Source organism: Psilocybe cubensis, chromosome 5 (genome assembly GCF_017499595.1).
Source record: "Psilocybe cubensis strain MGC-MH-2018 chromosome 5, whole genome shotgun sequence".
In the NCBI taxonomy this organism is placed as follows: Eukaryota; Fungi; Basidiomycota; class Agaricomycetes; order Agaricales; family Agrocybaceae; genus Psilocybe; species Psilocybe cubensis.
The window spans coordinates 3,181,745-3,205,738 of record NC_063003.1 but is presented as its reverse complement, the minus strand read 5'-3'; the positions used below and the strand labels follow the sequence as shown (position 1 = coordinate 3,205,738).

General features: G+C 46.7%; 3 protein-coding genes across 3 annotated transcripts; 1 reads left to right on the top strand and 2 right to left on the bottom strand.

Annotated features, from left to right (window-relative positions):
* Positions 1–14,572: 14,572 nt before the first annotated feature.
* Positions 14,573–18,565, bottom strand: JR316_0006462 (MYND-type zinc finger protein samB; the record flags this gene model as incomplete). The annotated part of the gene is made up of 4 exons (XM_047892208.1): positions 14,573–15,675; positions 15,827–17,753; positions 17,806–18,425; positions 18,487–18,565. 4 exons carry the CDS (start codon positions 18,563–18,565, stop codon positions 14,573–14,575), a joined length of 3,729 nt encoding a protein of 1,242 aa, XP_047749557.1.
* Positions 18,566–19,843: 1,278 nt separating this feature from the next.
* JR316_0006461 (Histone-lysine N-methyltransferase EZH2) lies at positions 19,844–22,476 on the bottom strand (the record flags this gene model as incomplete). Its single annotated transcript, XM_047892207.1, has 10 exons — positions 19,844–19,917; positions 19,970–20,011; positions 20,060–20,193; positions 20,243–20,288; positions 20,350–20,428; positions 20,481–20,536; positions 20,668–20,791; positions 20,843–20,885; positions 21,799–21,925; positions 21,975–22,476. The coding sequence occupies 10 exons, from the start codon at positions 22,474–22,476 to the stop codon at positions 19,844–19,846; spliced, it is 1,227 nt and encodes a 408-aa protein (XP_047749556.1).
* A 408-nt stretch (positions 22,477–22,884) lies between these two features.
* JR316_0006460 (uncharacterized protein) lies at positions 22,885–23,969 on the top strand (the record flags this gene model as incomplete). Its single annotated transcript, XM_047892206.1, has 4 exons — positions 22,885–23,286; positions 23,356–23,686; positions 23,733–23,846; positions 23,893–23,969. 4 exons carry the CDS (start codon positions 22,885–22,887, stop codon positions 23,967–23,969), a joined length of 924 nt encoding a protein of 307 aa, XP_047749555.1.
* Between the last annotated feature and the right edge of the window lie 25 nt (positions 23,970–23,994).

Below are 23,994 nucleotides of genomic sequence, written 5' to 3'. Positions count from 1 at the left end.
TTGTTCCTCATCTCTCAATGCTCGCTGAAAGCTGTCATGTTTATTAGAAGGTATGTGACTGTTTGTATTTTTTTGATACTTTCTAATGTCTACAATTTGTCTGCGGCAGGTCATGCTTTCAATTTGAAGATGTTTGGATCAGAGTTTTAGTATTTGGATAATAGGTGCGTCTCGTTTATAGTCCGTTATACACCACTGACCCTGCTTCAATACAGAGAATTTATCTCTGTCCGTGCTGGTTGGTTTGGGTGGGCCATCGAGGGAGTGGTGGATGCTGGTTGGTTGGGTTTGCTCATCATTGGTATGTCCTGCGTGCATGTATTATACTATCCATATCTCCATGTATTATGTACAACATATGTTTTAATCCTACACAACTTTCTATGCTACAAAAATTGGAGGGTTATGAGAGGATATGAGTCACTGAACCCTGCAGCAGGGCTGGGTACGAGGGAGCAGTCCCCAAATTTCTGCTTCCAGATAAGGAACTATAGAACAAAAAATTATGAGTCTGACGTATAGCAACATAGGTTTAACTCATGTGCATATCAGTTGAGCTCATATCATCATGTGTTAAACTTAGATTAATATTTTTGCAAATGACATGTGCGGCTCTTTTTTGTGACTGACGCAATCTAACTTGCGGTAGACCGAAGTCACGGTAACTTGATCGTGACCTCGCCCAGTGTCCGGCTGTGTAGAGGTCGAATCAAGGGGCCCTCCCCGGAGCTTACCGAGAAATCAACCCTACCCTTGAGGTCAAGGGAGTGGCTGTGTTGAGCAACAATCCAATGAGCAATTGGATAATAATTATACTTCAAATATTGACGACAGAAAGTGCGTGCTTTGTCGCCTCACAACATCTTCACATAGGTCTACAAGAACCACAATACAATTATGTACAATGGCAATTTTGCTTGTGACTTGCCAGGCTCTGCCATACCAGCTTGAACACAGCCACTCCCTTGACCTCAAGGGTAGGGTTGATTTCTCGGTAAGCTCCGGGGAGGGCCCCTTGGGTCGAATAGACAGGTTAAAAGACTCTGTATTCGATGCTTGTTTTCTAGCTACTACATAGCTGTATTTATACTGTAAAGAATAAGGTATCCAAAAGAAGTAGACAAAGCAAAAGATAAAAGAGGGTTAATTGGAAGACACTGTTGAATTTCTAACCGTGCCTTCGTAATGCACGCCCTTTTCTTGACTGATTATATTTTCTTGTTGTCTTATTTCTCCGTGATGACCTCAGTTTTAGTCTAGACCGTACGTAGACAGGTGCACGCATGGACAATACGTACACCGAGTAGGTCCGCATGGCTTGGGCATTTGCCCAGCCATTTTCGTATCACATATACCAGAACAATTTCGTCTCAACTCCCCTCAGTCTATTCTACATTGACTGAGGTGAGTTGACCATCGTATTTACTGTTTCCCTTCGTATATTGACTTCGTGTAGCCATTATATTTGTTCAATAGGTACTATACACGAATATCAGTCTATTCTACATTGACTGAGCCATTATATTTGTTCAATAGGTTATGGGCCCCAACCTCAGCCTATAATCTGTCAGGGTTTCTCCAGTTTCCCTCTTTATCTTCACAGAATTATCTTATCCTTTCATTATCTTATCAATTATCTGATTAGATAGTTTATTTCTTTCATCACAGCCTTTTTGCTCCACTTCTTTCTAGTAAATTCTATATGATTCCTAGTCTTACTCATCCTTTTTCTATATGATGTCACTTTTATTCTTTAACCTTCCTTTATGATGTAATGTAGGGAATATTCTAGAATAGCTGTAGAGTATAAATACTGGACTTGTAGGTAGCTGTAGCTTCAGCTTCAATCTCTTAGGATATCCACTATCATTGGTGTGATCTCTTAGAATCATTGAGTCTCTCTTATTCTCTTATTCTCTCTTTGCTCTCTTACTCTCCCTCTGCTCTCTCTCTCTCTTCCTTGCTTGATCTTTGTTGGTGGCCTTGTCACACTAATTATAGTGTTGCCCTGACAGAAGATTGAAGCTCTCTCAAGACAACTCCACCATCTCTCTTTCAACACCAAACTCTTCAACCTCTTCAACCTCTTCAACATCATCACCTCAACCTTCTTCCCCCACTTTCAACCCACCAACCTCTTCATCAACCTCTTCACCAATCTTCTTACCAACCTCTACATCTCCACCAATCTTCAACCTTTGGCTCATCATCTTTCCTACTCTCTGTTGTGTGCTGTGTGTGAACTTAGTAGATAGGGATACCAACTGTTGGGGCAGACACAGTCCTACTAGTGTTCTGTTTTTGGTGGTCTAGGAAATATCCAGTAACCCTGTGATCCTAGGTTTAGAGCCCTGAGTGGTGTGACAACTGGGTATCCAGTAGATAGATATTTTTTTTAGAATACTTAGTATAGTTTCAAGGGCACTTTTAGTAGATAGCTTCTCCCACACACACATCAGAGAGCCTACCTACCCCTACCCATGGACATGGACCCCTCCCAATTGCCTCCCACCACTCCTTCTGTGGAAGAGCTCATGCATCAGGTCCAGCTCCTTACCCAAGAGTTGAATTTTCTTAGACAGCAGCAGCAGTCATCATCCACTCCACCACACCCTCAGCAACCAGTCAGTCAGTCACCATCATCATCACCACCACCACCACCACCTGCTGCTCTAAATATTCACTCTTTCCCTACCCCTCATGTTGCCCCTTCCTGTTTACACTCTGTCATTAAAGTCTCACCTCCAGATCCATTTGATGGTTCTATGGAGAAGGCAGAAAACTTCCTCAGTCAGCTCAAATTATATTTCTATGGAAAAGGGATTACAGATGACTTTCAGAAAGTTATTTGTGCTCTATCTCATATGAAAGGAGGTACTGCTGGGAAGTGGGCATATGAGAAGACTAAAGTAATAGACAATGCTCAGTCCCAAGAAGGTCTTTGGGCTGACTTTGTTTATGAATTTAGGGAAGTGTTTGCAGATCCAGACCCCTCCAATACAGCTAAGCATAAAATGCACATGCTCAAGCAAGGCAGACAGACTGCTGATGAGTATGTTGCTAGCTTCAGGGCTCTGATCTCAGATACTGGGTATAATGATGCTGCTTTGGTAGACCAATTCAAGGCTGGGCTCAATGAAAATCTCAGGAATGCAGTCTACTATGTTCCTGATATGCCCAAAACCTTGGATGGATGGATTAAATGGAGTACTAGGCTAGATAGGCAGTGGAGACAGAGTGAGGCCTTTACCAAGTCTCTTTCCTCCTCCTCATCTTCTCCCTTTCTTAAAGCCCCAACTCCCAAGGCTGTTCCTAAGCCTACTCCAAATCCTCCAGTCTTTTCCAACAGCAGCTTAAGGACCTTTGGTGCTCAGGCAAAGCAACCAGATGTAGTTCCCATGGAGGTTGACTCTGGATGGAAGTCAGTTAGGCCAATTGTTTGCTTCAAGTGCAGAAAGCCTGGTCATAAGGCTGTAAACTGCAGATCATCAGTTAACATCAATGCTATGACCCATGAAGAACTGGCTGACTACTTTGGGAAATTAATCTTGGAAGGCAAGGAGCAGAAAGATGAGGAAAAGAAAAATTTTTAGAAGCACCATTGGTGAAAGACATGTCCCAATGGAATAGATTTAATGTACTAGAAAATGAAATTGACAGACTTGATCCTCAGTCTTCAGATTCTGGTGCAGAAATCATGTCTTCTTCTTCCTCTCTTTCTACCTTCCCTGAAAAGATCTACATCCTCAACCATAATCCTAAAACCTCTACCCATTTGTCTGTCATCTTAAAGACAATGGACACAGAGAAAAGGTTATCTGTTGATGCTTTGCTTGATTCTGGAGCTACTGGCCTCTTTCTGCATTCTGGTTTTGTGAAGTATCATAATCTCAACACAAGGAAACTTCCTAGAGCCATTCCAGTCTATAATGTTGATGGTACTCTCAACAAGAGTGGCTCTATCCATGAGGAAGTAGACTTAATTATGGTACACAAGAACCATACAGAAAGGGCCACCTTTGCTGTTTGTGACTTGGGAGACAAATCTGCTATCATTGGACATACTTGGCTTTGGCACCATAATCCAGATGTTGATTGGAAGACAGGGGATGTTCAGTTTATTAGATGTCCCTCTGACTGCCAAATGGAAGCCAAAAGAGCCAGAAGAAAGAGGCAGAGAATAGCTGCAGTCAAAAGGAGGAAACTCCCTCAATTTGATGAAGAAGAAGATGATTCTATTGAAGATTCTTCTGATTCTGAGATTGAGCCTGAGGACAGAATTTTCATCTCATACCTTCATCCTCAGAAGCAGTCTATTAATGCTACTTCTACTATGTCTCAAAGATTAGCAGAAGAGTCTCATCAGCAAGCTGATTCTCCTAAGAAAACCTTTGAAGAAACTGTCCCTAAGCACTATCACCAGTTTAAAGGTGTTTTTTCAAAGGAATCTTTTGATAGGCTACCAGACAGGAAGCCTTGGGATCATGCTATTGAGCTGAAACCTGGTTCTGAACCTTATAGATCCAAGATTTATTCTCTCTCTCCCAATGAACAAAAGGAACTTGATGCCTTTTTAGAGGAAAATCTGAAGTCTGGCAGGATTAGACCCTCCAAGTCACCTATGGCCTCCCCTGTATTCTTTGTCAAGAAGAAGGATGGATCTCTTAGGCTTGTCCAGGACTATAGGAAACTGAATGAAATGACCATCAAGAACTCCTACCCCCTTCCATTGATTTCTGACATTATCACCAAACTCAGCAAAGCCAAATACTTCACCAAACTTGATGTTAGGTGGGGATTTAACAATGTCAGAATCAAAAAGGGAGATGAATGGAAAGCAGCCTTTAGAACCAATAGAGGGCTGTTTGAACCATTGGTCATGTTCTTTGGTTTAACCAATAGTCCTGCTACCTTTCAAACTATGATGAATGATATCTTTATTGAGCTCATTGATGGAAATGTTGTCATTGTCTACATGGATGACATTTTAATTTTCACTGAGACTCTTGATCATCATAGAGAGGTAGTCAAGCAAGTTCTGCAAATCCTAGAACAGAACAAACTCTACCTTAAAGCAGAGAAATGTGAATTTGAAAAGGAAAAGATTGAATATCTTGGACTAATCATTTCACAAGGCAGGATTGAGATGGATCCTGTCAAGGTAGAGGGAGTTTCTAAATGGCCTGAACCTGAAAATGTCAAGGATGTCCAATCATTCTTGGGATTTGTTAATTTTTATAGAAGGTTCATAAAGGATTTTGCAGACATTGCTAAGCCCCTTCATGAATTGACAAAGAAAGGAACAGTCTGGAGATGGAGTCTTAGACAGCAGGAAGCCTTTGACCAGTTAAAGAAGAAAGTCACTTCTTCACCTGTCTTGATTTTCCCTGATGATAACAAGCCATATAAAGTTGAAGCAGACAGTTCAGATTATGCTACTGGGGCTGTTTTATCTCAGGAAGGATCAGATGGGAAATGGCATCCTGTAGCCTTTATGTCTAAGAGTCTATCTGAAGTAGAAAGGAATTATGAGATCCATGACAAAGAGATGCTGGCTATTATCAGAGCACTAGATGAATGGAGACATTATCTTGAAGGAACCCAACATTCCTTTGAGATTTGGACAGACCACAAAAACTTAGAGTACTTTATGGTTGCCCAAAAGCTCAGCAGAAGGCAAGCCAGATGGTCACTCTTCCTGTCCAGATTTGATTTTACTCTTCATCATAGGCCTGGTAAAAGATCTCTTAAGCCAGATGCTTTGTCTAGGAGACCAGATCATAAAAAGGGAGAGAATGATAACCAAAATGTAGTTCTCCTCAAACCTTCCTACTTTAAAATCCAGGCTCTCAAGCAGGGTCATGCTACCATTACTAGTGCAGAAAATGATCTTCTTAAGAAGATTAGAGAAGCTAAGGAGATGGATGAAAAGGTGGTCAAGGCAGTTCAGGAGCTCAAGAAATCTTCTACCAAGAAGATTGAAGGACAGGAATGGTCAGAAGAACAAGGCCTTATTCTCTACAGGGGGAAGGTGTATGTTCCCAAGGACAAAGATCTTAGAAGAAAGATTGTGGAACTGCACCATGATGCCTTCATTGCTGGACATCCAGGAAAATGGAAGACAATTGAGCTAGTCTCTAGGAATTATTGGTGGCCAGGAATGTCACATTTTATTGCAGCCTATACCAGAGGTTGTGATAGATGCAACAGAACCAAAACCTTTCCAGCCAAACCTCTTGGCCTTTTAATTCCTACTGAGATTCCCTCTGATGTCTGGCAATGCATCTCTGTGGACTTTATTATGGGGTTACCAGAATGTCAAGGGTATAATGCCATTATGGTGGTTGTGGATAGACTTAGTAAAATGATCCACATTATCCCTACTACAGATGAAGTTACTTCTGAAGGGACAGCCAGACTATACAGAGATTATGTCTGGAAACACCATGGCTTACCCATTAAAATTCTATGTGATAGAGGTCCACAGTTTGTCTCAAGGTTTATGAAAGAACTCAACTCAATACTTGGTATCCAGACAGCCTCATCTACAGCCTACCATCCCCAAACTGATGGTCAGACTGAAAGAGTTAACCAAGAAATTGAGCAGTATCTTAGACTCTTTATAAACCATAGACAAGATGATTGGGTTGAATGGTTAGCTCTAGCTGAATTCTCTTATAACAATAGAGTTCAGGCTTCAACCAGGCAGACACCATTCATGCTCAATAATGGCAGACATCCCAGAATGGGCACTGAACCCCTTAGAGATAGTAAAATGGACACTGTGGATACCTTTGTGAAAAATATGGAAGAAGCCAGGAAAGAAGCAGAGTCTGCACTTAGAAAAGCTGCTGATGATATGGCTAAATTCTATAATAGACACAGAGGTACTCCAACTCAGTACAAAGTTGGGGATTTGGTATGGTTGGATGGCAAAGACCTCAAAACTGATAGGCCCTCCAAGAAATTGGATGATAAAAGATATGGGCCTTACAAAATTACCAAAGTTATTAGCCCTAATGCCTATGAGCTTAAGCTGCCATCTACCATGAAAATCCATCCAGTGTTCAATGTGGTTAAACTTCTACCTTATCACCCAGATATTGTAGGAAGAAAGCCTCCTTCTAGACCACCACCTGTCATTCAAGGAGAAAATCCTGAGTGGGAAGTTGAATTTATCAAGGACAGCAGACTTTTTAGAAACAAACTTCAATATTTGGTCAAGTGGAAGAACTATCCTAATGAAGAATGCACTTGGGAGCCTGCAGAGCATTTGAAAAATGCTTCTAAGGCTATCAAGGACTTCCATGCCAAACATCCTTCAGCACCTAGAAGGATTTCTGCTGTGACCTTTGATAGACTTTCTTTCACTCCTATTATTAACTTTACTGAACCTCCTCCTCTTCTTAAACCCTCTAAACTAACCCATCCATGTGCACATTGTGGAAAATGTGCCTTAGAGAGGGGGTGATGTCAGGGTTTCTCCAGTTTCCCTCTTTATCTTCACAGAATTATCTTATCCTTTCATTATCTTATCAATTATCTGATTAGATAGTTTATTTCTTTCATCACAGCCTTTTTGCTCCACTTCTTTCTAGTAAATTCTATATGATTCCTAGTCTTACTCATCCTTTTTCTATATGATGTCACTTTTATTCTTTAACCTTCCTTTATGATGTAATGTAGGGAATATTCTAGAATAGCTGTAGAGTATAAATACTGGACTTGTAGGTAGCTGTAGCTTCAGCTTCAATCTCTTAGGATATCCACTATCATTGGTGTGATCTCTTAGAATCATTGAGTCTCTCTTATTCTCTTATTCTCTCTTTGCTCTCTTACTCTCCCTCTGCTCTCTCTCTCTCTTCCTTGCTTGATCTTTGTTGGTGGCCTTGTCACACTAATTATAGTGTTGCCCTGACATAATCAACGAGTAGACTCATTTCCCTTCACACCAACTTCACAATGCTCTCTACAACGAAGCTAGGCGATGATTTCTTGCGCATTCCCAAGCTCGAGGCCACGGGCGCTAATTGGGTGGTCTATCGAGACCGTTTCTTGATTTCCATCGATGCACGCGGACTGGGAGATCACATCGACGGCACAGCACCTATGCCAGTTGCTCCATCGTTCTCCTCGTCCTCTGCACCGGCTCCCGCTGCCACAGGCTCGTCTACCACTCCTGCAACGACCCAGCCACCGCCGGCCCCGACAGTGGAACAAACAGCTGCGCTTGAGGAGTACTACAAGAAGTTGAAGGTGTGGAAGCAGGAGGAGGCCGTGGTGAAGCAGCAGATCGCTGGCACGATCCCGGACAGCCTCTTCTTGAAGATTCGCATGCTACCTACTGCAGAGATGATGTGGGCGGCGTTGGGAGCGAATTTCCAGAACAAATCTCGCATGGTTTCAATTGACCTTCGTCGACGATTGCAAGAGGAGCGGTGTGGAGATAAGGGCGACGTGCGAGCGCATTTTGCGAAGATGCGCCTCATGCGCGAAGATCTCTCGTCCATGGGCTATCCCCTCGATGACCTCGAATTCTACACTATCCTCATGGGCTCCCTACCCGCTTCCTACGACTCTTTTGTCTCTGTCATCGATGCATCATACACAACAGTTATTGCTGCGCAGTATGCGAATACGGAAGACCCCCCACCACCGCCATCACCCGAAAACTTTATTTTAAGCGTCACCGACGAGTACGAGCGCCGGCTCCTTCGTGCGAAGGGCAGTAGCGGCAAGAAGGACAGCGAGAACGTTGCCTTTTACTCCAACGACTCAGAGAGAGGTCAAAAAGGAGGCTCGCGTCGGGACAACGTCGAATGCTTCAATTGCAAGAAGCGCGGTCACTATAAATCGGAGTGCTGGGCGAAGGGAGGCGGCAGAGAAGGTCAACGCCCTGGAAAGGGCAAGGGGAAAGGCAAGGGGAAGGGGAAAGCGAAGGAGAATGGGGAGAGCAAGGGCAAGGACAATTCATTGACGGGCGCTTCTTCGAGCGCTAAACACACGGCTGGAGCTGCCAATGCTGATTCTGACTCGGATGAGGCTTGGATGGCGAATGCTTTTGATGACGATTCGTATTCCGAGACCTCAGACACACCCTCCTCCTTCAACGACTTCGATTCCGATTTTATTCAGGAATTATTCAATGAAGCTGTTCCCGTAAGCGACACCAAAGCGTCTACCGTATTGGACGATAGCAGCGACGAAATGCCAGGTCTCCAAAGCGTTTCTGAATCGTCTGACGACTCTGACGGTGATATCCCCACGCTTGACTCAGTATCTGACTCCGACGACAATTTTTCGGATGATGACTTGAGCTCTGAGTCTGATGACGACGAGTTTATTATTCCCCCGCCATCGTTGAATCCTATCTTTGTCCAAGCGAACGCTCTTCAGGAAGACGCAGCGTTTACAAGCAAGACACATGAGGAGCTGACCACTCCAATAGATGTGGAGCTTTATGATTCGGGAGCTACCCGACACATGTCTGGTCTTCGACACCGTTTTATCAACTTCGTCGATACTCCAGAGAAGCCCATTTCCGCCGCTGATAACCGAACTTTCACGGCGACTGGCAAGGGAGACATTTGGATCACTATTCCCAATGGTGAGCAAGAGTCTCGGGTCCTCTTGAAGGACGTCCTCTATGCGCCGTCGATGCGCGTCACTCTCGTATCCATCAGTCGTATTGCTCTTGCCGGATCAACCTTGATTTTTCACGGTGAATTTTGCAAGATTTACGATCGCCATCGTCGACCGATTGGAAGGGTGTCTGTAAAGGGAGGACTGTATCGGGTCTTTACGCCATGCTCAGTTGAGCCAGAGGTTGAGACCGCGACCGCCGCGAAGGTGGAGGAGGTAATCTCACTTGATGAACTTCATCGTCGACTGGGACATGTTTCGCACGAGCGAGCGAAGCGTTTGGTGGATAAGGGACTCGTCACTGGTGTTCTATTAGACCCAGAAAGTGTCTCAACAATTTGCGAGTCCTGCGAGTGGGCGAAAGGCGAGCGTAGAGCTATCCGACGCGAACGCGAACGAGAACGCACCAAGGCTGTTGGCGACGAGATTCATTCGGATCTGTGGGGTCCAGCGCCAGTCAAAACGATTAATCGCAAGAAGTACTACATTAGCTTCACGGACGATTACAGCCGCTATTCTCAGCTCTATTTTTTGCGCAAAAAGAGCGAGGCGTTCGATGCGTATCGGTCATACGAGGCATGGCTGAAAACGCAAAAGGATATCCAAATCAAATCGCTTCGTACGGATCGTGGAGGCGAATACCTCAACGATGCGTTTACTGCCCATCTTGCACTCGCTGGAACCGAACGGCACCTCACAACCCACGATACACCCGAGTATAATGGCGTTTCGGAGCGCCTAAACCGCACCATTATTGCTAAAATCCGTGCCATGCTTCATGAGAGCGGACTGCCCGATTTTTTGTGGGCTGAAGCAGCCCGCCACTCTGTGCATCTCAAGAACTGTTCCTGGACGCGCAGTCTTGGAAACACGACCCCCTTCGAAATATTTCATGGCAAGAAGCCAAACCTTGCAAATTTACACCCCTGGGGATGCAGAGTGCGAGTTTACGACGACGACAACAATAAACTTGCAGCGCGATCGAAAATCGGCCGCTGGGTTGGTTTTGACGATGAGAGCTTTGCCCATCGCATATATTGGACCGAGAAGCATTCAATTACTGTCAAACGAAACGTTAAGTTCAATTTTGATGAAGAAATATTCGTCGAGGCTGCACCACTCGAGGGGGAGCGTAAACCATTTGTCGCGTGGACTCCGCCCGACAAACCACTTGCTTCCAACGATTCTCAACGCCCCAAGGTCGAGGAAGTCGACGAGGATGACGAGGACAAGCCAGAGCCCAGAGGTCCTTCGGATCATACTGAAAATCGATTCCAGAATGAAGAACCCGAGCCAGAAGGTCCACGACGAAGCTTACGCATTCGCAAAGCTTCCTCGTATGTGGAACGATTGAGAAGTGGTGTGGGAGTGCTCAGCGCAAGACGCAGCGATGGTGTACTGCCTGTAGGCATACAAGAAGCGCCAGAGCCTTCGGAGACGGGTGGAGTTGCGGATGGCGAGGAGGATGCTTGGGAATTGGTCGAGGCGGCGGAGTATGCAATGGCAGCGGTTATGGAGGGAGCAGAAGGTTTAACACCTACATTTGAGGAGGCAAGAAAGCGTGCAGACTGGCCTAAATGGGAGATCGCAATCAAGGAGGAGCTCGATTCGTTGAAGCGAAACGGCACTTACGAGCTTGTACAGCGACCCAAGGATGCCAACGTCACCAAATGTCGATGGGTTTTGCGTATCAAGAAGAATGCAGCCGGCGAAATCGAAAAATACAAGGCACGTCTAGTCGCTAAAGGTTTTACTCAAATTCATGGCGTAGATTATTATGAGACGTATGCACCTGTTGCTCGTTTCGCATCTTTTCGACTCCTTCTTGCTCTTGCTGCGCGGAACGACTGGATTGCAGATATCATTGACTTTGATTCAGCGTACCTTAACAGCAAATTGGGTCCAAACGAGAAGGTATTTCTTGAACAACCACCCGAGTTCGCCGTCCGCAACAGTCGTGACTGGGTTTGGCGCTTAAACAAGACGTTATACGGCTTGAAACAGGGCGCTAAAAACTGGTACGACGCACTTTGTAAAGCTCTCGCTGATTTGGGGTTCGTAAGAACGGATGCAGACCATGGAGTCTTCGTAAAGAAGATTGGCTCCGATATCATTATCCTTGCGGTACACGTCGACGATTGCCTGCTTGTTGGGAGCTCTAGGAAGCAGATTAACGAATTCAAGAAGCGAATGAATCGTATCTACAAGCTCACCGACTTAGGCGCTGTGAACTGGCTCTTGGGGATCAAGATCACTCGAGATTTCGTCAACCACACCATTTCCCTATCCCAGGACGCATACATCGACTCTATCATTGCGCGATTCAATTTTAACGACTTGAAACCGTCGTCTTTCCCTATGGATCACACAGTTACGCTCTCAAAATCGCAATCCCCCACGAAGATCGCAGACATCATCAAGATGCAGCAAATTCCGTACCGTGAGGTGGTTGGATCCCTGATGTATGCAGCGATGGGCACTCGCCCTGATATCGCATTTGCAGTGTCCACAGTGGCACAATTCTCCGAGAACCCAGGTTGGGCTCATTGGGAGGCCGTGAAGCGAATCTTTCGCTATTTATTGGGCACTCGCTCATTGCAGTTGACGTACGGCGGCGAGAAGCGAGGAGTGGAAGGGTTCGTTGATGCTGACGGAGCATCCCAGGAGCACAGGCGTGCAATTTCCGGGTATGTTTTCATGGTTGACGGGGGAGCCGTTAGCTGGTCATCGAAGAAACAAGAGCTCGTTACACTGTCAACCACCGAGGCGGAATATGTCGCACAAACTCACGCTGCGAAGGAAGCCATTTGGCTTCGTGAACTCATTACTCAACTTTTCGGACCTCTCGACGGTCCAACCATTTTATTTTCTGACAGCAAATCGGCCATTGCACTCGCACAAGACGGACACTATCATGCACGCACAAAACATATCGATATTCGCTACCATTTTATCCGCTACGTCATAGAGAAGGGCACGATCAAGTTGATCTACTGCCCCACAAATGACATGACGGCTGACATTCTCACCAAGGCGCTTCCTAGCGTGAAGGCCAAACATTTCGCTACCGCCCTTGGACTCAGCACGGTTTGAGGGGGAGTGTTGAATTTCTAACCGTGCCTTCGTAATGCACGCCCTTTTCTTGACTGATTATATTTTCTTGTTGTCTTATTTCTCCGTGATGACCTCAGTTTTAGTCTAGACCGTACGTAGACGGGTGCACGCATGGACAATACGTACACCGAGTAGGTCCGCATGGCTTGGGCATTTGCCCAGCCATTTTCGTATCACATATACCAGAACAATTTCGTCTCAACTCCCCTCAGTCTATTCTACATTGACTGAGGTGAGTTGACCATCGTATTTACTGTTTCCCTTCGTATATTGACTTCGTGTAGCCATTATATTTGTTCAATAGGTACTATACACGAATATCAGTCTATTCTACATTGACTGAGCCATTATATTTGTTCAATAGACACATAAAGGTGGAGTAAAAGTCAGTTTCAAGGGGAATAAAATGGAGGAGTAGGAACATAGAATGAAGAAAATGAGCTAAAGGAGTGTGTGTATCGGGTGGACGGAACGAAGGTGAAGTCCACAGAAAAGAAATTTAAAGATAAGATAAAAAGAAGATAATCGGGGTGTGGGAAACAGACCGGAACGTCACACGTGTGCTCATGTTCGATCGGTTGAAATCGTTCTCTGGCGGCGACGGGCGAGATGAACACTGAAGCTTGAAGACTCAGGTATTATCCACCTTAAAAAAATCTGACAAGCCATCGTTATACAAGGCTTGAACAGTGATTAAAATCTTGGATGCTTCAAACCACATTAGACGTCTAGTCGTTGTTTTACAACCGTTTCTTTTCGATAAATCACAGTGCATGATGGCACGCGAAAAACCAAACCTAACAAATGGGGCATGAAGGGTTTAGATTATAGGACTACGATGTTGCTGTGAGTAAATGAGAGAGAGACGCAGTGAAAAAAGGCGACAGAAAAAATAGTAGTAGAAAAAAGTAACAAATAGGAAGGACGCTGAACAGACAAACAGATGGATGAAGCGACGTATGGGAGAAAAAGGAATGTGTTGACAATATCGAGGGAGGGGACAAAGTGGATGCAGGCAGATAGGCGGGAAATGATAGAAAAGAGAGGTAGTGGGAGGTAGGAAGAGGAGCGGAGATGAGGGTAATTAACAAATTAACCACGACCAAGTAAAATCGATCAAGAGAAGAAAATGGGAGTAGGAAGGGGGATGTAATATTGTCCTATTCGGCGTCGATTTTGATTTCGATTTCAATTCCGGTCTTCCTTTTTCATGGGCAGCCGCCAACAGAAATAGACAAAGAAAAGGGATGGAAAAGGGAAAAAAATTGCGATAGAAAGGGGTTTGAATGAAATTGCAGATAGATAAAACCAGACAAATTTGGGACATCTTCAGAAAAAAAATTCTGAAGCCGGTGCGTGGTAAATGGTGGAGGCGAATGGTGGTCGAGGTGGAAGAATAGCTAGCAAGCGTATAGCCGCCACCTTTGCCAGGGAGGGATCGCATGTGACAGATATATAACGGTAGGTTGGTGTAGATATGGTGTTGATGTGCTAGTGGTATCGTAACGATGGGTCATGACGAGTTATGCGTTCATAGAGACCCGCGTATATAAAAAAACCAAAAGGTAGGAAAGGTGGTGCGAGGTTGTGGTGGTGATGGGAATTGGATAAAGTCGTTCAAATGTCATGCGGTGTTGATGAAAGCATGTCTATAAATGGTCTGTGGGTCGTAGGGTCGTAAAGAGATAGAAAATAGTGCGTAAGGATGAATGCAAGCAGCAACAGAAGCATTACCGAACAGGAAAATGGATCTTTGTGTCGTCGGCGCTACAAACAAAAAGCGGGAAAATATTGTCAAGGAGGTGTTTAAGCCGTACTATCCAATGACCATATCATCCTGTCCATCGTCTGTAGGCGATCGCGGGCTAGCAATGTTCACCAGTCGATGCCGCCTTGACGGCCCCGCATCCGCCCTCATCGACACATCTGGTGGAGCAGGAGATGATCCTCCCATCGGCCAATCTGTCGTCGTAGGAGATACTGAAGCGTGAACATACGACCGCGGTGGCGGAATAACAACATTCGGCGCAACTTCCACAGCAGTACGATGTTGCTGGTGGTGGCTCGACGCCGTCGCACCAGTGATTGTTTCTGCGCGCCTGCGAACGTTCTGATCTTGAGGTTGCGCCTGCACATGATGTTGGTGGTTTGAAGGCCCAGCTCCTTGGATGTGGAACGTCAGATAACTCGTGTTCGTCGGGTCCTGTGCCTGCTGCTGTAATTGCGCCTGTGTGAGAGGCGGGCGCATTGTAGGAACGGGCCGCGGCCGCACATGCGGCGCATTCGGCTGCACTGTTCGATCGCGCGCCATACCGCTCGCCTCTGCGCGCGGCGAAACACTCATACCGACCGTCTGCTGACTCGTGGTTGCAGCCACCCGCGAAGGACCAGCAACGCCCATCGCTGCCGTCGTCGTCGATGTCGTGGGAGTGACGTATGGTGCAGACGGCGACGTCGATGCAGATACACCCCCAGGTCTATACCCTCGTGTCACTGCAGCCGTTGTCGTTGTTCCATCGCCATCTCCACCAGTACCATGAATTCTTTCGCGCTCCCTTTCCCTCTCTCGTTGCCGCCGTTCTACCCGTGGCGTGTTCCCATTGATGATAGGTACGTTTCCGTTCCCCTCAGTCCCATGTTCAATTGCAATCCTAACTGTTCCGCCTGCAGCATCATTACCCACGCCCACACCAACACTCTGTGATGCAGTCGGAGCAACCGTCGTACTCGTAGCAGATGACCCATGCGCGTGTGCATGTTCTCCCAGATTGTCCTCGTCTACATCCTTCGCACTGCACCAGAACCTGTGCCCTTCGCTCCAGGCTGTGCTCTGGCACTCCTTCCCACAATATTTGGCTTTTCTGCATCGTCTGCATTTGGCGAATTCTCGAGGGTAGGTTTCCCATTTCCCGCACATCACTAGAAAAAATTAAAAGAATCAGTAACCATGTGTATTTTTATTTAGAAAAAAGAAGCATGGAAAATGTGCAAAAAAGAAAGAATATGCAAAATAGATCAAGGACACAACAGAGCCGCAAAGACGGTAAAAAGGCAAGAAATCGACACTCACTATTTGCACACTGCCGAATTCCACCCCTGCTATCATCCTTTCTACACGCGTTCCGCATAATCACACCCGCCCAGTACTGGATCTCTGGTGGAAGCCTGGGCGGGGGGTTTGGCAGGTCAGTCTCAGTCGAACTCGGTTTGAACGTAAACCTCTCCACGAGTGAAAATACATTCGTCTGCTTCGCAGATGAAGGCGCGCCTGTGCTCGCTGCAGTACTAGATACTACGGGTGTTTGTTGCGAATTAACGTTGGAAGCGCTGGAGGAGGAGGCCATTGCAGCGGCAGATGTGGAAGAGGAGGGCGTAGAAGTGGAAGGGGTGGAAGATGATGTTTTGCCTCGGCTATTGCTTGAGGCGGCATTGGTGAAGGCTCTGAAAAAGCCGTTTTGTGACGTAGACGCTGTCGGACTCGTACTTGTACTTGAGCTCGCACCAGCTGTTGTTACCGAGGCTGATGAAGACGAAGGCGCACCCGCAACAACCCTCTCCCTCTCCCTCCTCTCCCTCGTACTCGCCCCTGACCCCGCAGGTACACCCACACCAAACCTAGCCCCAGGAAGATTGACGCTCGCGGGATGAAATGTCACACGGGGCTTGTAGAATGCCTGGCGCACGTGTGGGTATTTCGAAAGGTATGCAAGGAGCTGCAGGCTCAGGAGCACATCCTCGTCACGGTACGGCCCCGAATCTGCATCGCGATGATGGTGGCTACTGCTGCCCGCCCGCTGCCCACCACCCACACCACCCCCAAGACCGACACCGCCTAGTGCGGCCGCGAGGTTTGCAGCGGCTGTTTGTGCCGCTGTTGGAACAGTCGCTGTAGTTCCTGCTCCTGTACCAGCGCCGGTAGCTGCTGTAGTTGTTCCAGTTCCTGCTGTGGCCTCGGCGGCAGTAGGTGCAGGGCGACCGCGGATCGTAGCAGTACGATGGTGTGCGTGTGCATGGGCACCACCCTGGGTCGCACGAGTTGTCCCAGCAGGTATCGTTGCCGCCCCAGCCATCATAGGTAGACCGACAAGGGCCGCGCGGGGTGTAACATCAGGCGCATCTACTGTATTTCCTCTCCGTCTCCTTTCGCCTGCATTTCCACCTGCGCCACCATCCATTGCATTAAGATTAAGCACCCGTGGCGTTGCACCCTCTGCACCGATAATTGCTCCTGGGGCGCCGGGGGGTGCACCCATCGCGAAATCGTCGTTTGGTTCTAAAGATACAATCCCATCTTCGACTCCGACCTCAACACCGACACCCACGCCTCCGTCTCCAACAACGCCTCCGGCTTCATTGATAATGATATGTGCATCGGTATCAAGCCCGAGCCCACCGACCTGGAGAGTCTGTGGGCCTGCGTTTGGTTCATCGGACACAATACCTACAGCACGCCGACCCATGTTATGCCGAGGCACAGGAACAACAACGCCCCGTGGTCGCCTCTCTGGCGAGGGTGATGCAGATGCAGATGCAACATCGGAGTCAATACGGTGGCGGTCAATGTCCATGTCCACATCATTATCAACGTCGATATCGTCTTCTGTCTCAGTCTCGGCGCGCGAGATGTCTGTTGAGGCAGATGGGGATTCGGGGGGAAGCTCGCGGTGCCGCGTGCGTCGCCCACGCACGGTAGTGCTTGCTGCGAGCGCCATGGCTGTTGCCGGGGGTGCTGTGGTTGCTGTTGCTGTTGGGGCTGTTGCTGGCCCTGCGGTCTGATTGTCCCAGATGGGCCGGGCGATGATAGTGCCACTGCGATCTCTGCTGGGAATAACGACGGATCCAGTGGGTGTGCCTGAACCTTGTGGTGTTGCTGCCATTGAGTTGTCTGTAGATACGTCGGTGTCGCTGTTTGAGTTGGATGGCTGCGAGTGTGACTCGGATAGGAGGAGGATATGGCTCATTGAGCCTTCAGCGGGGGAGTAGTCCATTAAATCATCCTGAAAGAAATGTGAATAGGAACATTGTAATAATCTGAGAGATAAGACGAACCTGCTCGTCAGATGGTCGCCCCTGGCGCACACGCTGGCGCTGAGTCTCATTCGCGGTCCGATGTTGCATCTGCTCGACCATGAGCTGCCTCTGCAATGCCCTCTGCAAATGCGCTGCATCCTCCCGCTGGCGGTGCTCCATCTGTGCAATGCGCCGCTGCTGCCTCTGCTCTCTCGTTTCCCGTGGGATCCCCGTCGCACTCGAGCTCGGACCAACCGCAAACCCCTTATTAGCCAGCCACGCCTCCAAGATGCAGCCCACGACCTCGAGCGTGCCCGCCTGCACCACGCGGCTCCTGATCGGCTCGCTCCCTCTGACGCCGATGTTGACGATGCACTGGAACGCCAGCGAGAAGCGGTACGCTGCATGCTTGTCGAACGAATGCGGGTTCAATGCCGGGCTCAGCTTCGCCAGTCTCGCATTGGGCGGCGTTAGCCCGTACAGGATGGCTGGGTTCTCGGGGGGCGGTGGGCATATGCAAAACTCGTGCAGGATCCGCACAAGCCGCTCGAGCCCGCCGTCCATGGTCATGATCTCGCGGATCCTGGGCGACGTCGAGGTGAGATACGTAAGATGTGTGAGTGAGTTGAAGAGTGGCAATGGCGACGTTGTATCCAACGCTATAAATCGCAATAAATTAGCTAAAAATGCGAAATAAATTACAGCTTCTAAAGCACGCACCCCGCCTATCGTAGAGTTGAGATGTTATACATACACATGCCTTGTTTTGTGCTGGAAAGGCAAAATTGGACTCGCGCATGGCTTATTGATCAAATGGACTGTGGTCTTTCGGACTGGGGTCTTTTCAGACAGCAGAGACTGCCGGTAGCTGGACCTAGATGTATTTCTTCTCCTATCGGACGAAATAAGGGTACAAAAGACAAGAAAAGATTCCGTTTTGGAGAAAATGAGTAGGCGGCGTTGACGTTGGAGGGAGGAGGAAGGCAACAATTTGGTCTTGTTTGGCTCTGGGTGGCTTGCAACTGTTTCTGACTCGCCGCTTTGTTCAAAATTCAACCACCAAGACTCATAGCCTCTTAATTGACTTATTATTTGTCACATTGAAAGGAATTCTTTACTGTGATAGCCTTTGGAAATTGACTTGCTTCTCTAACACAAAAAGGACCCCTTTTAACCACAAACGGGCCATGATTTGACCGCAACCTAGAATCTCGTTTATCTTCTAGTCCTCGCCACTTGTACTTCAAAGTAAAACAGCTTGCGTATACACATTTAAACATCCAGTGAATTTCAAAGATCAATCAGTACACCCTCCCGACTTCAACGGGGACATGCACCGAGAACGCCGCTGCCCGAGCAATGCAATCCCAAATACAATGTATGTATTCAATCAGTCTTCATTATGTCGAACATAATGAACTGCCAGCATACTATCTAACGGACGTAATTTACCTTCGACCATGAGGTTTACACGAGGATGGATTGATCGACCGGTTTGTAATTAGTAAATTTGGGTGATGAAGAAGTCGACGGGCACTGGTGGGAGGTTGGCCGTGGATAGAGAATTGATCGACTCAATACACCGGACGGCCCTTGACACTAGGAAAGCAACAACCAGATTGCAGTGAAGGCGATATCAAGGCAGGACACACCATCATTATTTCACATCATCACACATTGTAAACCACTCACTATTATTAGCACACAGACACGATACACACCAAGTGCGAGGAGCTACCAATATATTACAGAATGTACAGTAGAATATCCAGCGTGAGGGTTGACTCACAAAAAAACTACCTGAGGGAAATGCAGTGGACAGATTTACCAATCAAGCCCATTAACATGCAGTCTTGGTAATCATCTCACAACCAACCTCCGGACGTTGGTAATTATAAAAGCCAATCGGATGTCATGTTTTACTAATCAATGTGATTAATCCAATGGAGGAGTCGAGAAATCCGAGAAATATCTTATGGAGATGGATGTCATATAATAAAATACAAGTATTCCATCTTGAGCTCCGGGCGTCTATTTGGGCGCCACGGTTAAATCAGACGCGTCTTAGGAATATTCCCTAAATCGACTCCGAAGGCCAGAAGTGAATTCCATAGTCAATGAGCAGCTCTTCACCCTCTTCGATGCGTCGTGCTAGATACGCCATTTAGAGTCGTCATACCTGGATTAGGGGAGGAGGACAGACCTGCGTATACACCAATTCGATGTTCCCCATTGACCATCATGACTAAAGACGGGTCAGTGGACATTCCTGACAAGGGTTCATGAGTTGTACCTCTCGTATGGCAATTTGCCGCTTTTACACTGTGGTTCATGTACCGCGTCTGGTTTCCAGCGTATGCACCGTCCAGGGAATATGTTGGGTTGAGATCAAATACATACGACCTATTTCTGTGCTCCGCGTGGAAGCTGCAGAGAAATGGGTAAGTGGAATAATTGAAACAAGGAATGAACAGACTTTCTAGACTCGACCGTTAAAGGTCGAATCATCTCTCCAACGTATTCTACGATCACCAGGCAATTTGGTCAGTTTTCTTATATAAAGCTGAGTATAAGAGCGGTTACCTGAGATGAGTTCTTTCTCTTCTGCAGGCTCTGATAGGAAAAGACCTAGTCCCCATTCGCTTTCCCTGACCTCAGTAGCCTGTTTGGACAACGGCATCAGGGGTGAACATAGGCCATAAGAACTTGATTACCTTAAATACCCCCTTTTGTATCCCAACGTTTCTGCACAGACCGTTGCCATGTTCCTCTCGAAAAGCAAACAAAATAAGAAAGGTATACCAGAGTTAAGTGAGCATGGACGCTCACCTCTACTTATCGTCCCACAAGAAAGAAAAATACTTAAGGCCATTTCAAATATTGAAGGAAGAGTGCACGCACCTTGATCCACATGGATGGCATACTTCCGGGTCACACTCGAAGTGAGCTCGGAAGCAGGAGCACTTCTTCGTCCCGCATGCTTTTTCTGAGCGTGCGCAGCTGCAGCCTTTCCATCTTCGTACACCTGTTGTCCACATTGTGGGTAAGCAGACACATAAAATAGATGATCACGAACACTTTTTGTTACACCCGCACCGGGTATGACAGTGCGCCTTGTTCTTGTAGCATTCACAACCAGTGGAAGCGGAGCATGGTCCAGTATGTCTGCAAGGCATGTTCCTTGATTTATTTCAGGTTCGTATTCAGCTCATCCATGCGCGAAGTGTGTTACAAAAGCATCATACGGGGTGAATTGGTTTGGTTTAGAGTCGTCGTCTGAGTTGAATGTGTTTGTAAGTATTTTGAAATAACCTCCCATGAAACGTCGTGAAGTACCATATTTTTTCGTCTTCGTTTGAGACGTGTGACGGGTTTTACTAGTAGAATCTTCTGTAGCAACTCGAGAGTAAGTAGATTGATATCGGTGAATCTGGAGATCGTCTTTAATAACTAATGACATGAAGATAAAAAGGCCTACTTCACGGCATGGTTTCCGACATATTACAGAGAGATCGCACGGTGTTGCGTCGGGAGCGAAGCGTAGGCTCAATTGTACGATTTCTGTGTCTTCCTTTGTCCACGGAGCTTCCTGCCATAAATACGTTAAATTGCGTCAGATGTTATAAAATAATGGAACACGTGCGAGGATGGGTGTGGTTGGGGGGTGAAGGAAACAATGAGGCCCGCAAGGTTTCTTCACTGTATCAGAAGCTTTTGTGAAAGGGAATTTCGAAGCCACAAATTTGGGTGCCTGCTCCCTGACTGCTAAAAATGTTAAATGTCAGTCGGAAATACCAACCGAAGTCAAAAAGGCAACATACATTCGCCATCGTGAAGGGTGCAGAAGCCAGTAAGGCAGTTTAAGTTGGCGCAGAAGTATTCCAGAAAGTAGTCCACAGCGGCTGACGGTGTGTCCGTTTTTGTAAGCGGTGGAAAGTTCGAGTCTACAGGTTGGGGAAGCCATTTTGGAAAATCGCTTTTTGATGTCTCTGTCGGTCTACTAAATGACCATGGTAAGCAAAGATAGCATACCGTTTGCGTATTAGGTTTACAATGTCGTGGCATGGTATTGGGAGAACGTTTGTTGCGTCGATGGTCTGGTAAGACATGCCGTTCTCGCTGACTAGTCGTTTGATTGTTTCCAGTAGAATGTGTTGCTCTGCCGGGAGATTAGTAGCAATTTAAAATACGTAGATGTGCGGCCCTACCTTCGGGATCTATGTATGACTTTTGCCACGAAGTATAGTGATATAGCTCCAGATCGACAGAATAGTCATATGTTGGGTCATCCGAAAACGGGATAAATTCCATATAATGGGAATCGTCGCCTACCATAATATTATGTGATGCAGGGGTGCACGAATGGTAAGGCGGATAAGGAGAAAACATGTCTGTATCCACTGGAGTGGGTTGGATCTGGGTGATTGTGTGTTCTTGTGGTTCTCCATCATCGTCAAAATCAATTATAGTACACGTATGGGTCGTTGTGGACGAGCGACTACTTGAGGAAGAGGATATGTCTGGCGATTGAGCTTGTGGAAGGTTTGGTTTTTTCTGCAGCGAAAGTTTCCGCCGTGCTTGTGCTCTGGATAGTCCGGAAAGCTTACTCTGATTGTAAAGCTTGCTCCAGGAAGAATACTTGTTCCAGAGAGATTCGTATACACGTTTTACCTCGTCAACAGTGTCGGAATGACTTGTATCGTCGTCCATAAAATTGTTGGTCATAACCCAGTCTCGACACGGAATTGAGAGTTTACGAAACGGTAGAGATGACCTGAGGAAACCCTAGTAGACCGAATATTGATAGGTCCCTATTACTAGTGAGTGTATTAACACCTGTCTAACCAAGGTCTATTCTCGCGACATGCAAGATCCAGAGTGTCAAAAATGAAGGGAAATCTGAGCCACAGAGAACTAGTGTCCTTAACAAGAATAGGAGATCGATAGTCTTCGACAAAGCAAGTTCTAGGTTGGTTTTCGGAGTAAAGATGGAACGGTAGGAAATCAATTACAGTCGGAACTTCAAAAAAAACAAAAATTACTCACCCCTATCGACAAGGGATAGCATCAACAGCTTCAAGTTTCATACAACTATCCTATCCCAGTACTTCTGACGAAATGGAAAACAGCGTTTTTAAATTCTCGCATCTCGTACCGACAAAGGAAATTCTGTGTGGTTTCACTACCTGCAGTTCCGAACCTCTTCCCTCGAATGTGCAATTGATATCCCTGGATGACACCGAACTTGGTGTACACAAGATATCATCTTCAACGACCCACGAAATCGTACGCCCGCCAAAGACTGACAATGAGAATAAACCACCTACATTTGCTTGGGAGGCGTTGTATCCCAAGAATTCGATCAACCCTTCTGGTCCTATTCCGGGAGGATTCGGGTTCTACCTTTCAGGACCGTCTGCCTTTGCAGAACGCCTACAATTTGCAAAAGAGGCCATTTTCAGCTATAGGATGATGCTTCAAGGTGAATGGGAATGGGTCAAGGGCGGGAAATTCCCTGGAGTATGCAAGTTGATGTTTTTGTGTCTATGCGACTTATGCTGATCTTTGTGACCATAGATGGCGGGGTAGGTGACCTGGCTTACGGATGCACAGGCGGGAGGCAGGAAAAGCGCTGTCACTGTTTCAATCTTCGTCCGATGTGGAGGTATGGTTCCCAAAAATTCAGAACAAGCCACGACCATAACACCTCACAGAGCAAAATCCATCGGAGAACTTTACGCATATCTTCCTCTAACTCAATCCAACGATTCACAGCTTTCTAGGGTCCCGCCTCTATCAATACCAAACGCTGATTACGGCTTTTCGGTAGGTCGTGGCGCGTATACTTTTGATCGTGCGGTCTCGCGATGGATGTCGATAGCTTTCCGAGTCAAACTGAATGACGTCGGTGAAAACAATGGTAGATTTTGTCGATTGATGAGTTTTCCTTTCTCACTTTTTTCAAGGCGAGTTTGAATTATGGATCGATGGCCAAAGTGTCATGTTGGCGGATGGGCTCTCATTTAGAGAAAGAGAAGAGGGTAAAATCAAAGGCATGCACTTTCAGACGTTCTTTGGAGGTACGGTCGTCATACAAGATAGAAATTGAGTCTTACGTGTTTGCAGGGCACACAAAGGAATGGGCGACACCGAAAGATCAGCGAGCGTGGTTTTCAGATGTAACAGGTGTAATTGTACAATAACTGTTTAATTCAATATAATATTAAT